This window comes from Gastrolobium bilobum, unplaced genomic scaffold (assembly GCF_033153095.1).
Source record: "Gastrolobium bilobum isolate Gb01-03AN ecotype WA unplaced genomic scaffold, APGP_CSIRO_Gbil_v1 utg2833, whole genome shotgun sequence".
NCBI lineage: Eukaryota > Viridiplantae > Streptophyta > Magnoliopsida > Fabales > Fabaceae > Gastrolobium > Gastrolobium bilobum.
Window position 1 is genome coordinate 463,873 of NW_026899149.1, and position 24,141 is coordinate 488,013.

Sequence of the window (24,141 nt, forward strand, 5' to 3'; positions counted from 1 at the left end):
ATTATGGTTTCTCTTTTTTTGCAGTTACTGCAAATAAGTTATATGCAGTAAGTCCAATACGACGTCATTTTAGGACAAAAATTATGGTATTTTTGTAATTTTAATTTATTTCACGGTTATTATAGTCTTTATAATTATAATTTTTTTATTTTTCAATCTCAAAACTACGTCGTTTTGAGAGTAAATGCAGATAACTTATCTGCATTAACTGCAGAAATATTTTCTGATTAATTATATATATCTTTTATGAGTTTATTATTTCTCATGTTGTAGGAGATAAAACACGTAAAAGTATGTGGACACATATTTTCTTTTTTCTCACTTTTCCTCACATGGATGCACATGAGCCCACATACTTTTATGTGCATGTAGAAAATAAAATTTATCTTTTACAATTTGAAAAATGATTAAACTCATTTTTTATAATTTAAATATTATTTTTATCTATACTTTTTGATTTCTATGTAAATTAATTATAAAAATCAAATTTTAAATTTTTTCATCAATATTTTGTAATTGAATTTTTAGTATTTATTTGAATGAGATATTTACTAATTTTAATGTATTTTTGGGATCTTGCTCATTTTGCTGGTTAATGTCGACGCATCACTAATTGCCGTCTGTTTTCCTTTTATTTCCTTTCTTTTTTTCTTTTTCATAAATACAAAGTTAGTTAAATTGCGTCTTACGCCTATTATTTAGAGATTGGATACTACACTAAAACATATATTTTTAATTTATGACCCAAAATCGGGAAATGATTTTATACATACAAAGAGTATGCATAGGGATCTACGAAGACACTGGAGTTACATGGATACTAAAACCAGCGATATCTCCAAGTTCCTCGAGCTCTTTAGCCAATTCTTCTACCTTATCCACCACTTCCATTAGTAATAACACGAAGCTTGCAATTGTTAGCACTTCACCATTCTCAAGTTCTGCTATCTTGGACGTGGAAATCACCAAGCTTAACTCCTCTCTCGCTGCTTTCAACTTGGCTGAAATGTTGGCCTCTGCTTCACATTTCCTCATTTGCTTCATGCAGTCTCCGAGTTCTCGCAAAGTCCACGCAACCCTTGACCCAATTGCTTCACATGGTTCTAAATGGACCCATTTTGAGTGCCTCAAAGATGCCATGGACTTGACAACAAAAATTCATTGAACCCAAATAAATGAGCCCATCTCATCTCTTTTTATTCATTTTGCAACCACATAAATTAGCTGTGAAATATATATATATATACCTACCTGTTTTGAGGATTGGAGGTAACGTCCCACTGCAAGAATTAAAGCAGCCAGTTCTCGAAGAACCTCTCCAATCTGTAAGTACTTTTCCCAAGGGTAGGAAAATCCAAATTTTCCATGCCATGGTTCCCATTTTGCGAAATTTGCCTGAAAATCAGAGTAAACATTAATTATAAACTTACATTCAATCTCAAGATAAAATTTAATATATAAAAAAAAAGTATGATAGCTCAACGTAATACATAGGCTTTCATCAACTAATTCAAAGTAAGATACGTAATTGATCAAATATAAAATAAATAAATAAATAATATACATACCAATAATTCATCCTTGGACTTGGAGTTCAACACTGACTTGCAAACAATGAAGCTAGCACGGGGTTGATTTTCCTTTTCACTAACGAATTTGGTACATTCCTCTAAGCACCCTACAATATGGAAGACGATTATTTTTGGCTGACCTATATATTTATAGCGATTTTTTTTTTTTGGATAACATATATATTTATAGCGTTATTATATTGATATTGAATCCCATCCACCCGTTTATGAAAGAAATTGAATGAGCATGGAAATCTTCATTATTAGAAATCCCACCCCACATTATATATATATATATATATATATATATATATATATATATATATATATGAGATAGAATTCTTTGATACTGGTGTCAAACTTTAAAATTTGATATCAAATCTTAACCGTTGATTTTCGTCAATCAGCTTTTATTATTTATTGAGAATTAATAATTAATTAATAAATTTGATTACCAATAAATGATAATCGTTGATTGACGGAAATCAACGGTTAGGATTTGATGTCAAATTTTAAAATTTGACACTGGTATCAAAAGATCATATATATATATATATATATATATATATATATATATTCACCGAATTATTTTTGTAAATTTTTATTATATATAATTAAGTAATCTGTAACAATCTTTTCTCGGAACATATAAAATAATTTAAATAGGTTTTTTTTTAGAGATTTCTCTATCATTTAATTAATTAACTAATCCGATTAAGCCTACCAGGATTACACGGCATAGTCAGGACTTCGAACTAGATATCAGTAACTAAGCTGGAATAATCTGAACTAGAGATCAGTAACTAAACTAGAATAATCTCATACAAGTTGATCCACACACTCAGTTCTTAAATAGGTTATTTAAAATATCACAATTAAACTAAACAATTCCATATTCTAACATTGTTAGCTTAAATTAAACATTTAATGTAATTGTTATTGAGTGTTATTTGTTTTTTTTTTTTTTAAATTCAATCTTTGGTTAAAATAAATAAATATATCGATCCTAGTCCCGGGATCCATCCTTTTATTTTATTTTATTTTTCCTTTTTGGTTGATTTCAGAGATCACATCTTTGGTTATGAAAATTCTAGTTTAGTTTGTTCATGTGAAGTAGAGAAAATTAATAAAAGGCAGAAACCCTTTTTTTATGTGTAATCGTATATACCTTGAATTGTATTGGCAAGGTCTAGGAATCTTGAAACTGTGGAATCATGAAGTTCATCACTGGCCCACAAGGGAAAGACGAACAAGCTCACACAAATACACACAATGAAACCCATTACTATATTTAAGAGACGTTCACGGGCTATTTCCCAGACACTGTCATCAGCACGTACGCCAGACACCACAACAAGATTGAAAGTTAGTATGAATATCATAGCTCCATAATCATATCTTTTCTTGATCCTTGGAACCAGTCGAAAATATGTAGCAACTGATCCTGAAATTAATATTCACCACACCAACTGTTTATTAAAGATATGCACTTCAAATTAAATATAGCTTCAACCGTAATACAGTGCAAGAGATGTATAAAAAAACTTACCAAAGATAAATAATGAAGTACCAATGATAATCGAGTTGCCAACCCCTCCAATGCTTCGGGCAAAAACTGCTGCTAAGCAACCCAACCCTCCTCCGAAAATAGTTCCTATTCCACGATTGAAGCCTTTTCCTAGTGTGGCTCCTGACATGTTGATTAAATTAGTGTACATTAAATTCATCATTGCTTCAGAGACATTACAATATATTTTCTAGCATCTTTGCAAAGAATATATATAAGAATTGAAGCAATCATATTATATGTTACTAAAGTACCTGCAGAGAATTCAAACATGACAATAACAGTCATAATAGCCCACATTGCATTTTCTCCAACTTGCTCAAACAGAGGATTCAAGAGGTACAGAAGTGAAACCAAAACCAGGGAGATTCCCACTTTGATACTGTGGATTATCTTCCTAGTGTCAAGGTTACTTTTCATCTGCTTGTCCCTGAAATAGGAAGTAAATATGGGTGGAAGTGGAAATTGGAATGTTTTTTTCTCCTTCATGTGAGCAACATTCTCTTCTACATTCATAATGGAGATTACATGAGTTGATTCCATTTTGTCTTTAATCCCCTCAATTCCTTTCCCTTTTCCCTCTAAGACTTTTTTTTAACTAATTCTCTTGGGGAACCACAAGTAGGAGAAAGACCCTACTTATACTATGGCACACATGAGTGGGAACTGATGGAGGATCAAATTGTTGAAGTACCAAATTAGTGGACAAAGTGGCCCTCTCCAACCCCCTATTCAAGACATGACTAGAGAGAATGAAATGAAACTAGTACCACCAATATCTTTTGTTAGAATTAACCTTAATTTGGTGGAACACGTATGCACACACGAGCCAGCGTACCATATTGTTTGGTATTGCTTATACTTCGTATAGAACCAGAGTTCTTATTAGTGGGGTCAGCAAAAAGGCAATTGAGGTTTCATTTATCTAGTATTGTTGTGACTTGTGAATCTCTGATTTATTGTATTTTTTTTATAGTAATTTGGACTTCTCATGAATAACGCTTGTTAGCGTATTTTAAATATTATTTATATTCCGTTATAAGCCGAGTGACTTATAACGAGAGTAGAGATGAGGTGAATATATTACAGATAAGATTGACATAATTTATATTAAATAAACCAGAGTAAATCACTCTATTAATTTTCTCTCTTCGTTTCTCTTTTTATTTTCGATTTATGTGTTGTGCGAACTGCGATTGTCGATTTCGTAGTAGGATACACTTACCTGGTAGCTTAGTTAGATTGCTAAAAGCCTAGACACGTTTTATGATTGATAATCTCCACCAAAGCAGTGTAACAGATGTTACTCATAGAAAGACCATGACCCGACACTACAAGCCTCAACTTTCTGATTGTTTTGTGAAGTTAGTGGTTCGGTCGTATAGTTGTCGTTAAGTAATATGTTGAGATATATAGTCCCACATTTCACATTGGTTGTATATGTGTAATTAATGTGGAGTTTATAAGATTTTGAGCACTCCTACCTTTTGAGCTAACTTTTATGGAGGTGTATCCTAAGGTTTTTTACGCCCCCACTTTCTCTTGTGGCGTTTTTTAGCACAGGTAGACTGAGCGGCTGTTGTCACGCTGAGGAATTTGATAAAAATACAAAACTATGTGAAGTGTGAACCATTAATTATACTGTGTATGGCTGAATTGGATTTGGTTTTCCAACGAATTTTAATTGTGAGACCAATTTTTATTTGAAGTATTAACTTAAATTCTAACGTTGCAGAAATTCCTTAAAACAATTATTTATTAAGCGAAACGTTTTGAATATTTAGAATTTCTGCTTTAAAGAAAGAGAGCTATTCTTCATAATATTAACTCATATGGATAAGCTAAAACGCAAAAAATAAAATCAATCCGATCACCATAAATGTTTTCTTAATTATTTTAATATTAAAAAAAGGGTTTGGCGTTTGTCATTTTAAATGACATAAGTTATGTCATTTTTGGAGATAGATAGACACAGAAAAATGAAAATCATGGCAGAGAGAAAATGAGTGATTATTTTTAATTTAAAATTTAAATAAAAAATTAGTGTGTGTGTCTCTCTCTTAAAATGACATAATCTTATATCATTTAAAATGACAAACATTTTTCCCTAAAAAAAATTAATATTTTTTTAAAAAAAGATAATGTAAAACTAAAATACTTTGATAGAATTTGTTTGGAAAAAATTAAAAAAATTCAACATGGGTTGATCTAGGTTGACATAGGAAAAATTTCTCAACTAAACCAAACCCAATTAAGTTGTTGCTTTGGTTTTTATTTTTACCCATAATTGATTCAACTCATTTAAGTTTTTACGTTGAAATGATTCTTTATTCTGTAATTACCCATATAACTTGGTAAAATTGTAGATAGAGATGATAAAACAAGTTAAACCTAGCAAGTTGATCTATTTAACGTGTAAAAATTGTTAAGTTGGATTATACTTTGGAACCTATTTATTTATTTTTTCTTCGGTTGTTTTAATCCAACCCGTCTTTATTATTATTACAGTTATTGTTCTTGTTTTTATTATTTTTAATTTTTAGCTGAATTAACCTGCCAACTTACCATGTGTTAACATTCTTCTTCTTCTTTTTTTTAAACAAGAAGGTTGTTGAGATATATAGTCCTACATTGATTGGATGAGCAACTAATATGACCTTTATAAGGCCTTAGGCACTCCCACCCTTTGAGCTAGCTTTTGGGGTGGTGTATCCCAAGGTTCTTTACATGGTATCAGAGCTTGAGCCCTCATCGCCTCCCACTTTAAAGTGGAATTAAAAAAAATAAAAATAAATAAAAAAAGCACAAAAGGTAAACCAAAAATGGGCCTGTGCAATTTTCACGCTTCTAGCCTAAAGAGCTCTTGCGTGAGGGGGCGTGTTGAGATATATAGTCCCACATTGATTGGATGGGCAACTAATATGACCTTTATAAGGCCTTAGGCACTCCACCCTTTGAGCTAGCTTTTGGGGTGGTGTATCCCAAGGTTCTTTACATTCTGTGTCAATTTGATATCAGTGGGAAAACTGATTCAATTTCTTGATTGTGAACTGATCTTTCGTGAATCTGTTTGTTGGATCAAACAGATCAAATCACAACAAGTGATTGGTTCAGCTAAATTGCAAAGTGGGCTCTTCTTGTTGGAATGTTGCAGTAGCAAGAAGACAAAGGAAGATGTAGCAGATATACATAATAAAGGATATGTGAATAATACATTGGCAGATGCCTCCTGGTTATGGCATTTGCGTTTAGGACACACATCTGATTCTGTTTTGAAAACAATGTGTAGAAAATTCCCTTTTATCAGTTCTAATAATAATTGTTCTCCTTGTGACATATGCCATATGGCAAAACAAAGGAAGTTGCCTTACAATGTAAGCACCAGTAGAGCTTCTAGAGCCTTTGATCTCATCCATGTAGACATATGGGGACCATTTTCTGTCCCATCCATTACTGGATACAAATACTTTCTTACTATTGTTGATGATTACTCAAGATTTACTTGGGTACTTTTGATGCATAATAGAGGAGAAACTAGATTGCATTTACAGAATTTTGTTGCTTTGGTCAAAAATCAGTTTGACACTTCAATCAAAACAATTAGAAGTGATAATGGGCAAGAGTTCTTAATGAATGAGTTCTATGCTTCTAAAGGAATTATTCATCAAACTTCATGTGTAGAAATGTTCCTAACAGACTCTAACCAAAAACAGTTACAATTTGTACACGTATACAGAAACAAATTAAATAAGTTGTGTGACGTGTCATAATAAAGGTTAACCTTCTTGATTTATTTTCTAAAATAGGTCAACCCACATCACTTCATTTTTGTGTTAACTTATGACTAGTTGAGACGACTTGATTTGCATTGCGATATCTAATTGTGTGACATACAATCTTATCTAATTTCGGGGATTCAAATCCTGCAATACTCCTTATTCCAATCTTATCTATTTTTGCTCCTATAGCTTCCTGTGGCCTTCTACCAGAAGTAAGTCCTTTAAAAAAATAAAAAAACTAATCACATTTTTTTGTTGCAAAAAAGCTAATCACATTACCTACAAGCATATGGTTGGCAGTGTTATTAAACCCGACCCGATCGGGATACTGGGTTACTGGATCACTAGTCAGACCGGTGGGTCACTGGTCGGACCAGTTGACCCGGATATATATAAATATATAAAAAAATTAAATATAAACATATAAATTTAATTGTGTTCTCCATATCTAAAACGAGTTAAACAAGATTCATTAAGTAAGCTCAAAAATTGAAAATGCACGCTATTACTATGTCAATTTAAATTGCAACTCATAATCCCTATAAACATACTTCTCAATGACATTGAACTTATATTTTTTAAATTCATCTACACTAAAATGACATGTCACATTCTCATAATTTATTGTTTCGCAAATTGTTTCAATATTGAAAGCTGAAATTTGAGGTTATTGTAGAAGAGTATACTAGCAAATAAAATAAAATAAAAAATTAAAATGAGTTCTACATTTTTTTCGACAAAATGAAACAATTTTGTTTTTTGGGTTTTTTTTTAATAAAAATCCATGACCCGACCAGGTCACCGAATTTGGCCGATTTTATCCAGATTTTGATCGGGTCTTATGCATGGTCGGTTCAATGCTTGACCCGAACCGGTCCGATGACCGATTCACCGAGTTCCGGGTCAACCCAGCCGGGTTTCACAACAATGATGGTGGGAGACTATCACAATTGATGCCACTTTTCACTGTCTATATTATTACATCATCAAATTGGTTTTTTCATTTAGACATATAAATTGTAGTATCTATTATATAAATCCTTTATATATATGGATTTGTAGGCACAATTGGATCTGCAGAAACGTTTTAGATCATTGCAATTTGGGATGCTACGGGTCATCATCGTTTATGATTCCTATTGTAACGCAGATCGTAGATGATACTCCACGAATAGGTATTCTCTGTGTCACAACACGAACTCACGAACCGATTTCTCCTGTATCACAACACGAACAGATCTCTCTAGCACGAACAAATCTCTCTGCTCTCTAGCAAACCTTCCAAACTATATCTTGAGGGAGAAGGGGAAGTGTGTTGCCACGTTTTCAGATCTGAGCTTCAATCTTTTTCTCAATAACCTAAAGGCTTACCACTTAAGTGATAGTGTATATGTATGGGTGCCAAGAAACCCTAGCCCTAAGCTCTATATGGGCTCTATGCTTCTTGGAATCTTCTCATACTTTTATTTCAATTGGGCTTAAGTAAAAGAGCATAAACCTAACAATCTCCCACTTACTCTTTTGGGTACAAACTTGAGTCCAAAAATACAAGACCATGTAATACATAAGTTATCATTAACTGAAAACCACCTCATCCCTTGTCTCAAGCTAGTCTGGGGATCTACCATCTATTATTAATCAAGGCTCTTGATAATCAACGAATGATTATCTAATTCGGTGTTACTCCGCTAAAAGCCCGAACTTGAATTCCAAGATTAATAACACTTATAACATGAATATGCATCGCCCCTTTGTAAAATGTCTATAATTGATTGACAAGTTTTCTGTAACTTAATCAATCATTTATTCCTTTTATTATGATAGCTTCTCTAATGGATTACGTGCATTGGTCAGTGTCTTCAATATCCAAGTATCAAAACATATCAAGGGGACATACCCTACAAATTTCATGTTGTTTATCTCATAAATATCGATAATCAAATAATGTCACTCCCAAAAAATAGAGTTATTGGTCGTTAATAGATTGAACATTACTCGTTGGTAAATCAAACAATGAAAACTATTTGATTACCTATTTAAAATAAACTTAGGATTAAGAGCAGTCACATAACTATAATTATCTAGATATTTGATACCTTATGACAGAAAACAACCTTAGTCAAATCCCTTCATGATCATTTCAATGTGAATGTTAATTCCCTCTAATATTCTACAATGATTAGGATAAAACCATTTCATAAAATATGCAGCCTGAATAAAGCGTCCAACTTTATTTAATAGCTATGAATCAATTCATCAACTGTGAGAACCTATTATCATGTCCTCCATGAACGTATCTAAATGATATTATACTCCACAATTTATCCGGACCTTAATGTTTGGGAATTGTGTGCACAAAATAATGAATAATACCTCATTTGTAAAATTCAGAAAATGATTACATTATTTCATTGTCTTACTCCAAGAGCACAATGAAACAATATCTCCTACTCGTTTAATGCAAGTTTGGGATCCTCCTAATACCCTAAGAAGTAGCATGCCTCTTGAATACAAGTTTAGGAAAATTCTTAGTAACTGAGTCTGCAAGATCCACCTCTAATGTTATCCTAGTTTAGTGAAAAAAACTCATAGTTTGCGATCGATATTCTTGAGTCAATATCTACATGAAAAACTGAATCTGTGAAAGCTCAGCTTTTCAAGACTCCCACTAGAATATACCAGTATATATTTTCTCATTCTCCAAAGATACTTGAGTATATGCTTAACAATAATCTAGTGTTCCTCTAGGTCCAGAATGTTACCATCTCACTACTCCCATTGCGTGGCAGATGTCTGGTTTAACGCCCAACAAGGTATGCATGACACTACCTGTTGCCAAAGCATAAGGTATCATGTTCATTTGAGATCCTTCTCAGGAGTCTTTAGGGGTTACTCCTTAGAAAGATGAATTCCACGTCTGAGAGACATAATTCCCCTTTTAAAATTACCATGTAGAATTTTGGCAAGAGTTTTGTCAATGTAAATAGCCTAAGGTGATGCCAACATCTTATTCTTCTAGTCTCATAAGAGTTTTATACCCAGACTATAATTGACTTACCCAGTACTTTCATACCAAAACGCTAACTTATCTAACTTTTTATGCTTGATATTATCTCCATGTTATTTCCAATAAGGAGCATATCATCTACATAATGTATCAAAAAAGCTATTGCCTCCCTTAGGATCCTTTATATACAAATACACACTATACATCAAGATTTTCTCAAAATCGGAATTTTATAACCTGATGTTCCATGAACTGGATGCTTGCTTAAGTCCATAGAATAAAATTTTTCAACTTGCATACCGAATGTTCCTACCTATCTAGTTATAAATCCTTTTTGGTTGTTGCATGTAGATATACTAATATCCAACTCCCAAAATAAAATATCATAATTGGTATTTATAGCAACAACTAAGAGAATCTTGATAGACTCAAACATGGCATCTAATAAAAATTGCCTCCAAGTTAGCTTTGAAAACTTTCACCTTTCTGACCATCATCTCTTTTCCTTATAGGTCCACATACACCTAGTGGGTCTTATCTCTCTTGGTGCCTTTACTAGAGACCGAATAGAGTTGAAATACAAGTATTCCACCTCATGTTCATAGCTTTAATTTGATCAACAACGTCTTCTAGTGCATTATAGTAACTAATGAGATCAATATCTCTCAACAAGAGATAACTTGAGAGTTAACAAGATTTTCTCCCACTACGAATGTACTGCACTAGACCTTGTGTATCTATAAGTAAATCCAAGTTTTGGGTCATATGGTGGATTGTCAATTTCTTGAGGATCCACATATTATGTGTTAACTAATCCTTGATATTGTTCTTCCACATGTGATATTAATATTTATTCAAGTTTCACTTTTATATTAATATGTTGAATTTCCAATTATGTTTCTCGTGTTTGTTCACCTCACCTAGAGGTATATTTTCCCTCTCTTTGAACAATCAAATGAAACGAGGATGGAGCTTCTAGAGATCATGAAAATCCTTGATCTGAGATAAGTCTCATCAAGAATAACCGTACTCAAGGGCTTATAATTTTCCATATAGTCCTCATCTAAGAAAATCTCGTGAGTACTCACTAAGACCATCTTATACTTTGGACTAAATAAGATCCAATCTTAGGCTCTCTTAGGGTAGCCAAAAGATATGCATATTTCCGTACAAGATTCTATCTTATTTGACCGCTATTGTAGGACTTATGTCAGAGCACCCTAAATCCGAATATGGTATGAACGGGGCTTGCACCCTTTTCATAAATCTTAGCAGATTTGGATGAAATCAAGTTAAGAAGGTACATTGCCTTCTCCTATGAATCTCCACAGAACAAAATTGGCAAGGATGAATAACTGTCTAGAAATATTCAATTTTTGCATACTGCAATTTCGTTCAACTAACACGTTCCTAAAGTTGACTGTTGTGAAAACTATTCCCTTATTACATCAGGTAGGACTTGAACTAACCAAACAGGTATCCAACACTTCAATCAAACCAGAGTGTTTTGATTTGAACACCTAGTTACTTTTCTGCCTCAGACTTAAACCTCTTGAAATTTTCCAAAAGCTTTAGACTTATGGAGCACTAGGTTTATCTAACCATTCAGACAATGAAGTACTCATAACCTTTTCTAGCTTGAACGCTAATTGGTCCACATACATTAGTATATACCAATTCTATAGTTGAATAATTGCGCAAATCCCTTTGATCTTGTAAGATTGCTTGGCAATTTACCTTCCAAATAGGACTTTCATGTAGCTTTTAGTTCAAAGACTATGGAACTTTCAGTCCCTCTTTTAACTAAAACATGTTTCCTATTAGAGGTAATCCAACTCAATCATAAAGGCCAAAGATACATATGCTTGTTTCAATCATAAAAGTTTCAAACATGGTTCCTGAATCAATGATTCATCCACTTACCAAGCCTTTGTTTACCCATGTATGGTTCTTTTCATCACCTTTTGGAAATTTTTCTTTTAGTGTCCCTTCAGTCCTCACTTGAAACACTTACCTTGAGGCTTGTTCATAGTAACTGGTTTGACAACTGATAACTAAGTCATTTTATTCTTGTTACCACCCTTGAGTTTCCCTTAGATTTAACAAGACTTTTAGCAAAACCTGCACTGACTGATTCTGTCTAGCAGAACTGCTAGATGCAGCAAACATGTCATTAAGAGTCTGAAGCATCTCTAGTATACTCTTAATCATGTACACTTGCTTCTGCAAGTGTTTGGAAATATCGATATGAACATAGCAGCAAACTACAATATTTGTCCTTTTCTAATTTGAGTATTGCATCTTTGTTGCCTCAAACACATTCTCTACAGGTTGCCTTTACCTTAGTATTATCAGGACAAATTTTAGCTTTTCATGAATTTGAACAATATCAATGTTTGTTTTCCACTTATTCATAGTTGGTATTGTCTAGAAGTTTTGACTCAAAATCGTTTCTAAAGGATTTAAAGGAAGTCATTTTCTAAAAAAATAAATATACAAAGCACACAATACAAACAAATAATGCAATAAAAAAAACAAAGTACATGTAGATTCTCATTACTAATCTTGTTTATTGTTAACAATCCTTTAGTTTTCTTTATAAGGATTACGATGGGCAAGTCACTTGTAAAAACTAAAATTATTATTTGGGCCTTCGTGCCATTGCCAGAGCCTCGATGAGAGGGTTAATAACTTTACCAAATTTGAATATAATTAATCATTGTTTAATTTCAAAATTATACTTCGTATCCAAGCATTGCCAACAATGGGCCGTATAATGCTTTACTAAAATTTTGAAATTATTAAAGTTTAATCTAGTAAAATCCGATTATCTTTATCTGTTAGGGCTTCAACGATAATCATTTCATTAATAAACCCACAAATAGAGCCCGCAAGTTTTTTAATTAATTATTTTAAAACCTTCACTCATTCAATATCTTATTTGAGAATTTTCATAAGCTTAGTTCAATTCATTGTTTAATTTCAAAATTATCTTTAATAACTTAGTATTGCCAAACGATGAGTTATACAATACTTTATTAAAATTTTGAAATTTTTAAGGCTCTAATAAAATTCAATCATGTTTATCTGATGGTGTTTCACATGATTATTTATTAGCAGGCCCACAATGGGCTTGGAGGTTAATTTCTTAATTTAAATATTCTTCTATGATTATTTAGATCCAATCTAATAAAATTCAATCATGCTTATCTCATAGGGCTTTGTATGATTATTTTATTAATGATCTTGTAATGCGCTTGGAGGTTAAATTAATTTCTTAATTTAAATCTCTTTCCATTCAACATAAACAATTTTCCAATTTCCTAAAATTGTTCAATTGAGAGTATCCTTTGTTTGATTTCAAAAACCATGTAAGCATGCGCGCCGATGAACGTGCATCGCTTAGCTTATCGGAATTTTGAAATCATTAAGGTCCTAAAATCTTGTCATGATAGGCAGGGTGTGTTTCACACAATCATGATACATGATTGTGGTATGCAGCTTGTCTTTAACACATGACAATTTTAGAAGACCCGCAAATTTACTCACAAAACATACAGTTCTCTTAGGAAATTTTTTGCATTATTTTTCTTGATTTTTATTATCCAAAATTAATTAATTCAATTATTAATCTAGATATTTAGAAAAAAAATCGTAATAATTATTAATTACTTTTCTAGGATAATTTAAAAATTAAAATAATCTCATAATAACTATCATACTAGTCGCTGAAGACATAATAGCTACTATGCTCATATAAATAACAAGTTATGCAACAATATGGCACCACCTGTTCTATATGGCATGTTATCGCATCAAACACGTTATCAATCATATAATTCATCCATTCATAAAAATAAAGCAATTATAAACTAGACTTTAATCCATTGTTTTCTAGAGAAAAACAAAAATAAAAATAAGACAAAAAAAAATTCTTTAGTCCTTCTTGTCCTTCCTTTTGGTCCATAAGGATGTAGTTCAAGCCCTTTTATGGTCAACATTGGCCCAAAAGCCCAAAATATCAAACTTTGGCAAGAAATCATAATCTCCATCTTGAAAACCCTACTTGTCAGGTCCACTGCATGCGTCGTCACCCGAACTCATCTCAGCATGAAACTCTAGGGAAAGGACCACCTTGATCGAATAGATGAAGCCGCCACCACCGAAACCAGTTTGATCGAAGTTGCCACGCTCCCAACACACCCTTTCTCTGTATGCGGGTGGCGCCCACTCGCAAACACTTCTAGCGGCATGTGCGGAAGCGTCTGGCCTCCTTGCGGCCGAAACCAGTTGTCTTCCTACTCGGTTTTTTGTCTTCTTTCACGCCATGTGGTTAGTTTCTCAGATTGGACATCGGAAAGTCACGAAGACGTTCGAATAGTGACAAACATCCTTCTTTTTGCATCTTCTTGATCTTCTTTCATTACAACTTTTGTAATATAACAAAAATATACAAAAAAATTGAAATAAAAAATCCAAGAGAAAACCTAATCATAAGGGATTAGTCTCCTTGTTACAACCCAAGAAAATACAACCAAATTTTACTGGATTAAGGTCAAAAACCAAATAAAAGCATCGATTTTTATAAAAAAAAATTATAAAAGATACACATGCCAATATATAATAACAAATATAGAACTCTAGGTGCTATATTTCATGAAGCTAACTAATTACATGGATAACTATAAATCTCAGAAAACTAGATCCATATCCAAACGCGCAATCCGGCTCTTATACCAATTGTAGGTGCAATTGGATTTGTGAAAACATTTTAGACCATCGCGGTTTAGGATGCTAATGATCATCATTGTTTATAATTACCTCTTGTAGCGCAAATCATAGATGATACTCCACGAATATGTATTTTGTTTAATAGCTCGAACTCACGAATCGATTACTCCTGTGTCACAGTACGAATTGATCTCTCTAGCATGAACAGATCTCTCTGCTCTCTGGAAAACCTTTCGAACTATCTCTTGAGGGAGAAGGGGAAGTGTGTGAGCACTTTTTTAGATCTGAGCATCCCTCTTCTTCTCAATAATCTAGAGGTTGATGACTTAAGTGGTAGTATATATATGGGTGCCAAGAAACCCTAGCCCTAAGCTCTGTATGGACTCTAGGCTTCTTGGACCTTTCTTATACTTTTATTTCAATTGAACTTAAGTAAAAGAGCATAAACCCAACACGATTGTTGGATCCATTCTATAAATCGAGGTTTATTTAAAGGAAAAAGTGTTTATCCTTTTAAATGACACAACTTATATCCTTTCTCTCTCACAAAGATGTGGGACCCACACCTTTATTTTTTTGTCAACTCTCTCTCTTCCTTTATTTATCTCTTTCTCTCTCTTAAAATGACACAATCTTATATCCTTTAAAATGACACACATTTTTCCCTTATTTAAATACATATAATAGTTCTCCAATGTGCTTTAACTTTTCTAATTTGTTAATTCAATTTTGCACTACAAGCTGCGGTATATGTTTCCTCACCCTGCTTAAATAAATCGTAATCCATTCTGCATATATAATTGTAGTGATATGTAAAGGGGGAGTTAAAAAATTTTCTGAGAGAGGCGGAAGAGTTACACAATTCAGGCAGGTATACATTGTCCGATTTAAATAACTTTTCAAGTTTTATTAGTATATACGAGAAATAATTATAAGAACGAAGATTAAAAGACTAAGATGTTGAGGGGAATGAAATCATGCTGTATTATCTTTCTCTTACATCTAACTACGACTTAATACAAAGGTTTGTTTGAGTTTGAAGAGGGACGATATGGTCCACCCTAGCTAATCCACCCTAATCCCTTTCTAACTCCACCAGAATATGTGAAACTATTGTATAGTTCTTTGGAAAAGTATTATAGAAATCTTATCGAAATGGTTAAATATGTAACTAACGCTTAGATTGACTAATTGTTCAAGGCCCATCGAACTTACCTAAAATTACTTTTAGACTCTCTAGCAACATAAACAACCTACTTAAGTTTGATACTCACATAAACGCACTATATATATTTTGTACCAAATAGCTACATTTTGGGTCCTTTAATTCCCTGCAACTTCATATCCACTGCTTTTAGCAATACTGAAAGATGGTATTTTTCTCAAGAAAAAAAAAATACGCTCAGCATGGCACTATCATTATATTACACCCAATTTAAGAGCTTGAACGGCTCCAACAAAGCAAGCATCAATCGTGGAACGCGCATTGGTTTATAATTTCACATGGAGAAAAGCATGCACTATAACTTTTGTGCTCATTGTGTACGAAATATGTACCTCCATGCTGGGGTCCACACACGAGTGAGAATGTGAGATACGTTGCACGCGTTAGCTTTGTTGGCCAGTAATATAACTTTTTGAAATAAGAAACAAAGGAAAAGAAAATAGTACAGCAGTGAAGGACAAGTCTTCTAGAGATACATATATAATATATTTAATAAATGTGAAAGATAAGCCTTGTGTAAGGTTCAGCATGTCAAATTTGATTAATTTGTCAACTTTTGTGAGTGTTTGCCGTATTCATAGTGTCATTAGATGGACGTGATAGTGACATAATTCGGTCTGCCTTAATGCACCCTATCCCAATATATGGAATTCAATCTATAATTTCAATCTATAATTTCAACCTATAATTTTCTTACCGAACTAAATAAATTATTTTCTGGTGATTATATGCCCTGTGTTTAAGTTTATGTCCTAATCTTTTATTAGAGATTTTGAATTCAAGCCGTAAGAATAAAAAAAAAAAAAAGTTTCGGGAGAACCACACTAATTGCTAATGTGATCGAGAAGGAAAAAAAAATTGAAACCAGAACTGTAAGCACCAATATATGATGAGGACAAATAGTAAAGCCACTTTCGGTGGCTAAAATTCAAAGCTACAGTTTGTTTAAGGAAATTTCGCACATATTAGTGAATATTACTGTGCACATAAGGAATGCGAAAACAGGTAAAAATATTATTTCTAATGTTAAAGCAGTAATTAATTGGTTAAATAGAAAGAAAGACGGAATACAAGGATTATGAAAAAAAATTATTTTTCTTTTTTGAATTTTATTTAATCAAATAATAATAAAATTTTCTAAGCCTTAAATCGGCAAAACAAAACAAAATAAAAATAGATCAGAAGAAATCATTCACAATCAAAGAAGATATCACACAATCAATACACACTCAAACATAATCAAATAAATAACAAAAAGATAAATAACTAACAATTACTATAAAGCCCTAAATTTGGAACACCAAAATTGTTGATGTCTATGGCAAAATGACAAGTCTTACTGAGAAGCCCATTTCAAGTTGTCTATCCAACTTTTAGCTCAATCAAAGTTGATTAGCTCGAGTTCATCTATTTCAAATAATAAACTTTATGATTATTAAATAGAATTCATTTCTTCTTATTCTAGGCATCCAAATTGAGAGAAATACATAAAATGTACTGAGTTTTTTCTAAAGGTGAGGTGCATTTTCTTAACTATTGCTATCTCTTTGCATTTAGAGAGATGTAATTTCTTCTGCTCAATGAAAAAAAAAAAAATTCTTTCCTGTGATTTTTTCCTTGTCAATTGAAAGTTTTTCACATTAAAATTTTTTTGTTAGTTTATATTTTCTCTCAATTCTGTTTTAGCTGTAAGATAATCTGATACCTGTTTATCAAAAAAAGAAAAGAAGATAATCTGATACCTAATGGTGATATCAGAGCACACCAGTTCTAGCTAGTTATTATTAACGTTGTTGTATTGTTCATAATTACTATTTATACATCTAGTTGTATACTTTTATAATATTGTTAATATATACTAAATTTGTTTTAGTCTACGATACAATTTGTATGTATGATATTGTTCACGTATATAATATTATATACGGTGAAATAGCGTAATATATATATATATATATATGACTTGATAAAATGTAGTGCATAGCTACATTAACAACAACAAAAATGATATATTAAGTTCAAACGTGATCGTGATCGTGATCATTTCAGAATATATGGGTCAAAACATGTTTGAAATTAATCTGACATAAGACACATATATAAAGCACATATATTAATAAATATTTTAATTTTTCTACCATTACCTAATTAATGGATGATTGAGACTAATTCTTATTACTCTTCCAAGCTTTTGGCGATTTCTCTAGAATCCGTGCCACGGAAACACTCCGTACCTTCGAAGACTAACTACATTTGCTGGCTTTATTTTAAGTTTAATTGTCATGTGCGTACGGGAGTTTTACACGTATTATATAATATGACATAATTATATTTACAAATTTTTTGTTTATAAACTCTTACAAACTACACTATGTTCTCCTGGAAGAACACTAGGTTATACTATGTTCTCCCGGATGTACATAGTGTAATTTGCAAAAATTTATTAAAATTTTTTGTAAATGGATCCTTCCCATATAATAATACGTCATCATTTATTATAAGATTCATTTTTTCTGCCGTCAATGTAGATAAATTATTTACATTGAGTTCAAAATGATGTCGTTTTGGGACGGAAATCAAGGTATTTTTGTAATTATAATTTATTTCAGGATTATAATAGTCTTTCTTATTATAATTTTTTAATCTTTTGCTCCAAAAGGAGTGAATGTAAATAACTTATCTACATTCACCGTAGAAATATTAAAGCCTATATTATAATCATATTTTTAATAATTAATACAAAAATTGTAAACAATAATGAATGAAAGTATTAGTAAATATTAATGTTCAATACTTTATCTTATGTAGAACAAAATTCTAAAAGCTTCTTTGTAACGAAAATATATATGCCAATATTGGTTTGTCCATTTATTTGCATTGGAGATTTGGTGGCCATTAATTTATTGTTGCATCCATTGGCCTTCCCATGGCGACACCAGTTGTGGTGTTCCATCATTGACAATTTTTTTTTGGGTGATAGGAAAAAGAAAGAAAGACATCAAAACAAAAAGATTAAAATGACAATGAAGTTGATAATTTAAACAGTAATTTCAATTATATATTTAAAATAAATAATGATAAAAAAATTGTTAAAGTTACTAACCAATATTTATTATTTATTACTAAGTGTTTAAATTGATATTATATTTTAATAACAATATTTAAATTTAGAAATAATTTAAAGATGTAATAGTAATTGTTTTTGGTTTAAAACCTCTAATTAAACATATGGAAACTATAGTAGTAAGTAGTATTAAATTATTGAGAAATGTTTTTCTCAAGTTACATAAAAAAATTTATCTCATGTCACAGACACATCACAATCCGAGCCAGCATTTCTTTTTCTTGTTTCTTTTCTTTTAACCGTGGGACCCACCCAATTATGTCTCTACATGAGATAATATTATCTCATGTAGCATGAGAAAAGCATTGTCCTAAATTATTTTAAGCATTAGTTATAATTTCTATATTTTTTATTTTAAAAAATTAAAATACAAGAATATTTGCATTTAAAATTTTTATTTATATTTTATTATCAACCTCAATTCAATTACCGTTCGTTTCAAGTAATAAAGTAGTGAATAAGAATATTGTTCCCACGAGGATTAATGCGTCAAATACTATTATAACTAGTCCCCTTAATTTGAAAAACTCGAATTGATTGTTGATGAATTTAAATTAAAACTAAAATTAATTGCAGTAAATAACAAGAATATCAAGAACACAAGAATTGAGAATTAAATTTAGAATATCAAAAACTAAAGTTGTAGCTAAGAATTATTTCACCTCAGATCCTCCTAGAGGAGTTTAAATTAATTTCAATCATAATTTACCTCAGATATTTCAGAGAATTCATCTTCTAAAAAGTGTTGGTTAAATTCTAATGTCTTAGTGACTTTAATCCTTTACTCTAATTAGAATCCTAATGTCTTAGTAATCCCTCTTAGAATAAGCATTAAACGCGATGTATTATGAAGTCTACAACTCAAGCAAGCCTATGTCTAGGTCATACAAGAATTGATATTTACCCCAGACAGGATTAAAACTCCAATATGTCTATTGCGAGCCCTAACCCTCAAATTCCTATAAGAGTGATCAATTCATATAAGGATATAGAAATTCATGCAAGGTAAAACACAAGTACTGATTTAATTTATTAAAGAAATTAAATTAAACCACAAATAGGATTCACATCAAATCCATAATCCTAACTACATAAATAAATTTAGCCTAACATGTTCATAAATTCAGAATAAAAAGATGCTGAAAGATAAAAAAGGTTCATGATAAAACTTGGTTGATGATCAATGATGAAGTTCAATCTACTTCTCTTCCTCTGGAATCTCTCACTCCAGAAGTTTCTCCTCCGCTGCTGCCCTCTGCCTTCGTCTCCGAGTTCCTTTTCTTCCGTCTTCTGAATGTGTTTCTGAAGGCTTCGTCGCATTTATTTATAGGCTCAGAATTGGGCTTTTATTTTTGGGCCAGCTGGCGGAAGCGAGCTGCTCAGCGAGCACTTTTCTTTTTCTCGCTGATGTGCTCGATGAAGCGAGCAACAGAGTGGCCTTCTCGCTGTCTTCGTCGTTGTTGCGAGCTGAAGAGCGGCCTTTCGCTCACTTCCTCGCTGTTTCGAGGAAGAATTAATTTTTATTAATTCTTTATTTTCTTGATTTTTGATTTATCTTCAACCGGTGTCAACTGCCTTCTCATCAGATCAGATCGTATCAGTGGTTTGTTTTTCTGGTGTGAAACAACAATAAATATTAGGATCTTATCTATTTGTTGACATTTTAATAACCTTTAGTATTTTATTTAATTAATACTATATTTTTAATTATTTTAATTATTATTTGAACTATTTTTAACATTAAAAACATAGTGTCTTTGACACTTATCATAAATAGAAAGAATAAATATATAATTGAACTCTTTTAGTTTAATCCATTTTCTAATTCGCTCCTTATTTCCAGAGTTAACTTCGTTAAAACTTGTTTAGCAACGTCATATTTGAATTTTTTTTATTCATACAACAAAGTGGAATAAGTGGAGATAACCAAAAAAAGAAAAAGAAAGAATGAACAAAGTTTCGTTTCCTAATTTAGAAAATTGATAAAGGAAAAAACTTTGAAACTCTTGTTTGAGAGTTAGATTATAAAGGAAAAGAATCAAATTATTACAATTCTTAAGGACTAAACTTGAATAGAGTTTCTTAGACGCTTGAGATATTGTTTTCCAACAAAAATAATCGCATGTGCATTATTTTTGTTCATCTTTTATGTTTAAGATTTCAAAATTGAGGTGTAGATAAAAATAGAGTAAAATATTAAATTAATTGTGTAAAGATTAGCAAGTTGCTATATTAATCTTTTCAAAAGATTTGTTCTCAAATTAGTTTTAAAAAATATTATCAAATTCCTCCTTTTATATTATTACTTTAATCTTTTATTAAGATGAATATTAAAGAATTATTAAACCAAATAACTCAAGCTAGTGAAGTTCATACTTCATATTAATGGTTTTATACCATATTTATAATATACCCTCTCGCACCAAGAGTCTTATAAAATTGAAGTTCAAATTGTTAGGTGAAAATCACATTAAAAGTTTTATATTATATTTTTCTAATAGATAATATATGTGTTTGTTTCTTCTAATTTTCACTCTTTAAGTTATGGAACTCAAGTTCATCCGTAAAATAATGCATGATACTTTTCTATGCTAAACAAGAAGAAAAAATCACAATGCCTAACGAATAACGCATGACAAACATTGAATTGAATTATTTTAAAATGAACATGTTTTTAAAGTAAAAAAGATATATTTACCATTGTGTATACACGTTTGTTTACTCAAGTTTAAAAACAAAATTACTTTAAAGAAATTTTTCCCTAAAATATTAGTGAATGATTACGAGATAAAGTGCCTCAACCTGAGGTGGCCATTCCACAGACAGAGACAGTAGTTGAGGAAAATACGTTGCATGACACTTTGAAGTGGTAACTTGATCTCGACACAGGCAATTAAGATTATGAAATTCGCATTGAACTTTGTAAAGAACCATCAGATCAATCCAATATTTTAAGGTGTTGGGTGAAGATTTTTTTAATGATTCATATTATTCTCTCATACGCCCATTTATAAAAGAGCACATTGAACTTGAAAAGTAGATGATGCATCAAGTCCAATCTTTCTATGCTAAGAAATTCTACAAAGAAAATGGAGGGCGGCAAGAATCGAATTTGGAGCAGCGAAGCTTTAATATCATGTAAAGAATCATTTCAATCCAAAATCTTAAGATGTTCAACGAGGACCTTCTAATGATTTATATTATTCTCTAACCGATTCAATTCATCTAATTATATAAAGTCAGATTACAATATTCCCATTTTTAGGACATATTCTAGCAACTTGCGAAGATAAGCTCGATGTAAAACAGCCATTTTCAACGTTTAAATATCTGATAAGCACTTTGAGATGTTCAATCTGATAAGACAAGACGTTAAATGCACGTAACCAACAGAAAATCATGTGATCATAAAAAACCTAAAGTTGCAAGAACAGTTCAAGCAACAATTGACTACAGATAACGTTATATATATATATATATATATATATATATATATATATATATATATATATATATATATATATATGTTGGGTTTATCATTGTATTTAACATGACCACAAAAAATTTCCTACACACAACATTTTGTGGGGCCCGCAGCAAAAAAAAAAAACTTCAGCACGCAAAACGAATCTCTATAACATAACACAATCACTTTTCCTACGACATAACTATTATAAAACCCATATATGTTAAACTGAAATATATATTTTCAAGAATGATTTAATTTTTATTTTTTTGTTTTTAAATCATATATATTACTTCTATTTTTCTTCTTTGAAATTTTAATTTTTTTTTTAAATTAATTTTGCATATATCATTTTTATAATTTAAATTTTTTAATGTATAAATTTTTAAATCTTACTTAAATTAAAAAAAATTAATGCAATTCATAAAATCTTACGTCTAGCATTGGACATATGGAGGACTATGATTCTTAATTAGCTTGAGAGATCCCATCCTGATTCTAGTTTAGTTTTTAAGACTGTGAGTAACATTTTTGGTAATTATTAATTAATCGAATCTTCATGGGTTTAATTAACATAATTAGCAATGGGCTACCACACTAGTAACATCATCTAAAGAGAAACTTTTCAGAAGTTCACTATTACTCACTTGTTGAATTGTGAGAATTTTTTTTTTTCACTTTACTCATTTATTTCATTTATATTTTTATCTATGTCCCAAATTTTTCAAAGGGATTACTGAAATTTTTCTCATAATGAATCATGAATGGTATTAGGTTGCAGTGACATTAATTAGTGGCAAAATTAGGTAAACATATGCAAGAATCTAGACCGAGTAGGAATACCTAACAAAAGGGAACCCGATGAAAAGTGAGCATTAAAACCCTTAATGGCAATTTGACTATTTATCCTTGAAATGATAGGAGAATAATGACAGCAAAGTTTGTAAACTTTGCAGAGTGATAAGTGGAGAGCCCACTAAATCAGAGTTTTATAATATGCTGATGCTACTGAAGAAAATGGGAGGCCCGGGGCCATATATTACCATGATTTTTGGGACTGATCGTAATATATACACCATATATCATCATGTTTTGGATTCCGGAAATGTCAACGGCTTTTTTAAGAAAGTTAAAAGTATAATAAATGTCATTGAGGCAAATTATATTGTTTGTTTTAATTTTTTTACCTTTATTTTTTTATTGTTAGATTGGATTCAAATCAGTAATTTCAAATATTTTAAAACTAAATAAAAATAAACAATTATACATACGGGTGAGTCTCACACTGTTATTTCTCTATTTCTCTCTATATTATAGCTCTTAGTATGTCCTTATGGTGATTAAATGGATAAGAGATATACCTAATCATTTGTCACTAATATTCTTATGATAATGAAACCACCATGCAAGGATCAAGAAGAGAAGAAAAGGAAAGAAAGATTAAAACTGAATGTATTGAATCGATCAATCTGTGTACAAGGAAAAGAGCTTTTATATTAAACTAACTCTAGAAGCTACCAGATTAACTAACTAACTAAAGAATCTAACAGACTAACTAATTAAATATAAATGGACTTTAAGTTACAATGGGCCGAGCCTCATCGGGCCCAATAGCAGTTGAGTCTGGTAACACCCCCCACAAGCTTGGGTTGGTTTATAAATATCTCACAG

The 24,141-nt window shown here is 31.3% G+C and overlaps 1 protein-coding gene across 1 annotated transcript; it reads right to left on the bottom strand.

Annotated features, from left to right (window-relative positions):
- Positions 1 to 792: 792 nt before the first annotated feature.
- LOC133287707 (aluminum-activated malate transporter 14-like) lies at positions 793 to 3,681 on the bottom strand. The gene is made up of 6 exons (XM_061485368.1): positions 3,393 to 3,681; positions 3,121 to 3,261; positions 2,740 to 3,015; positions 1,569 to 1,678; positions 1,252 to 1,395; positions 793 to 1,143 (listed from the first exon to the last, which is right to left on the bottom strand). The coding sequence occupies exons 1-6, from the start codon at positions 3,679 to 3,681 to the stop codon at positions 793 to 795; spliced, it is 1,311 nt and encodes a 436-aa protein (XP_061341352.1).
- Between the last annotated feature and the right edge of the window lie 20,460 nt (positions 3,682 to 24,141).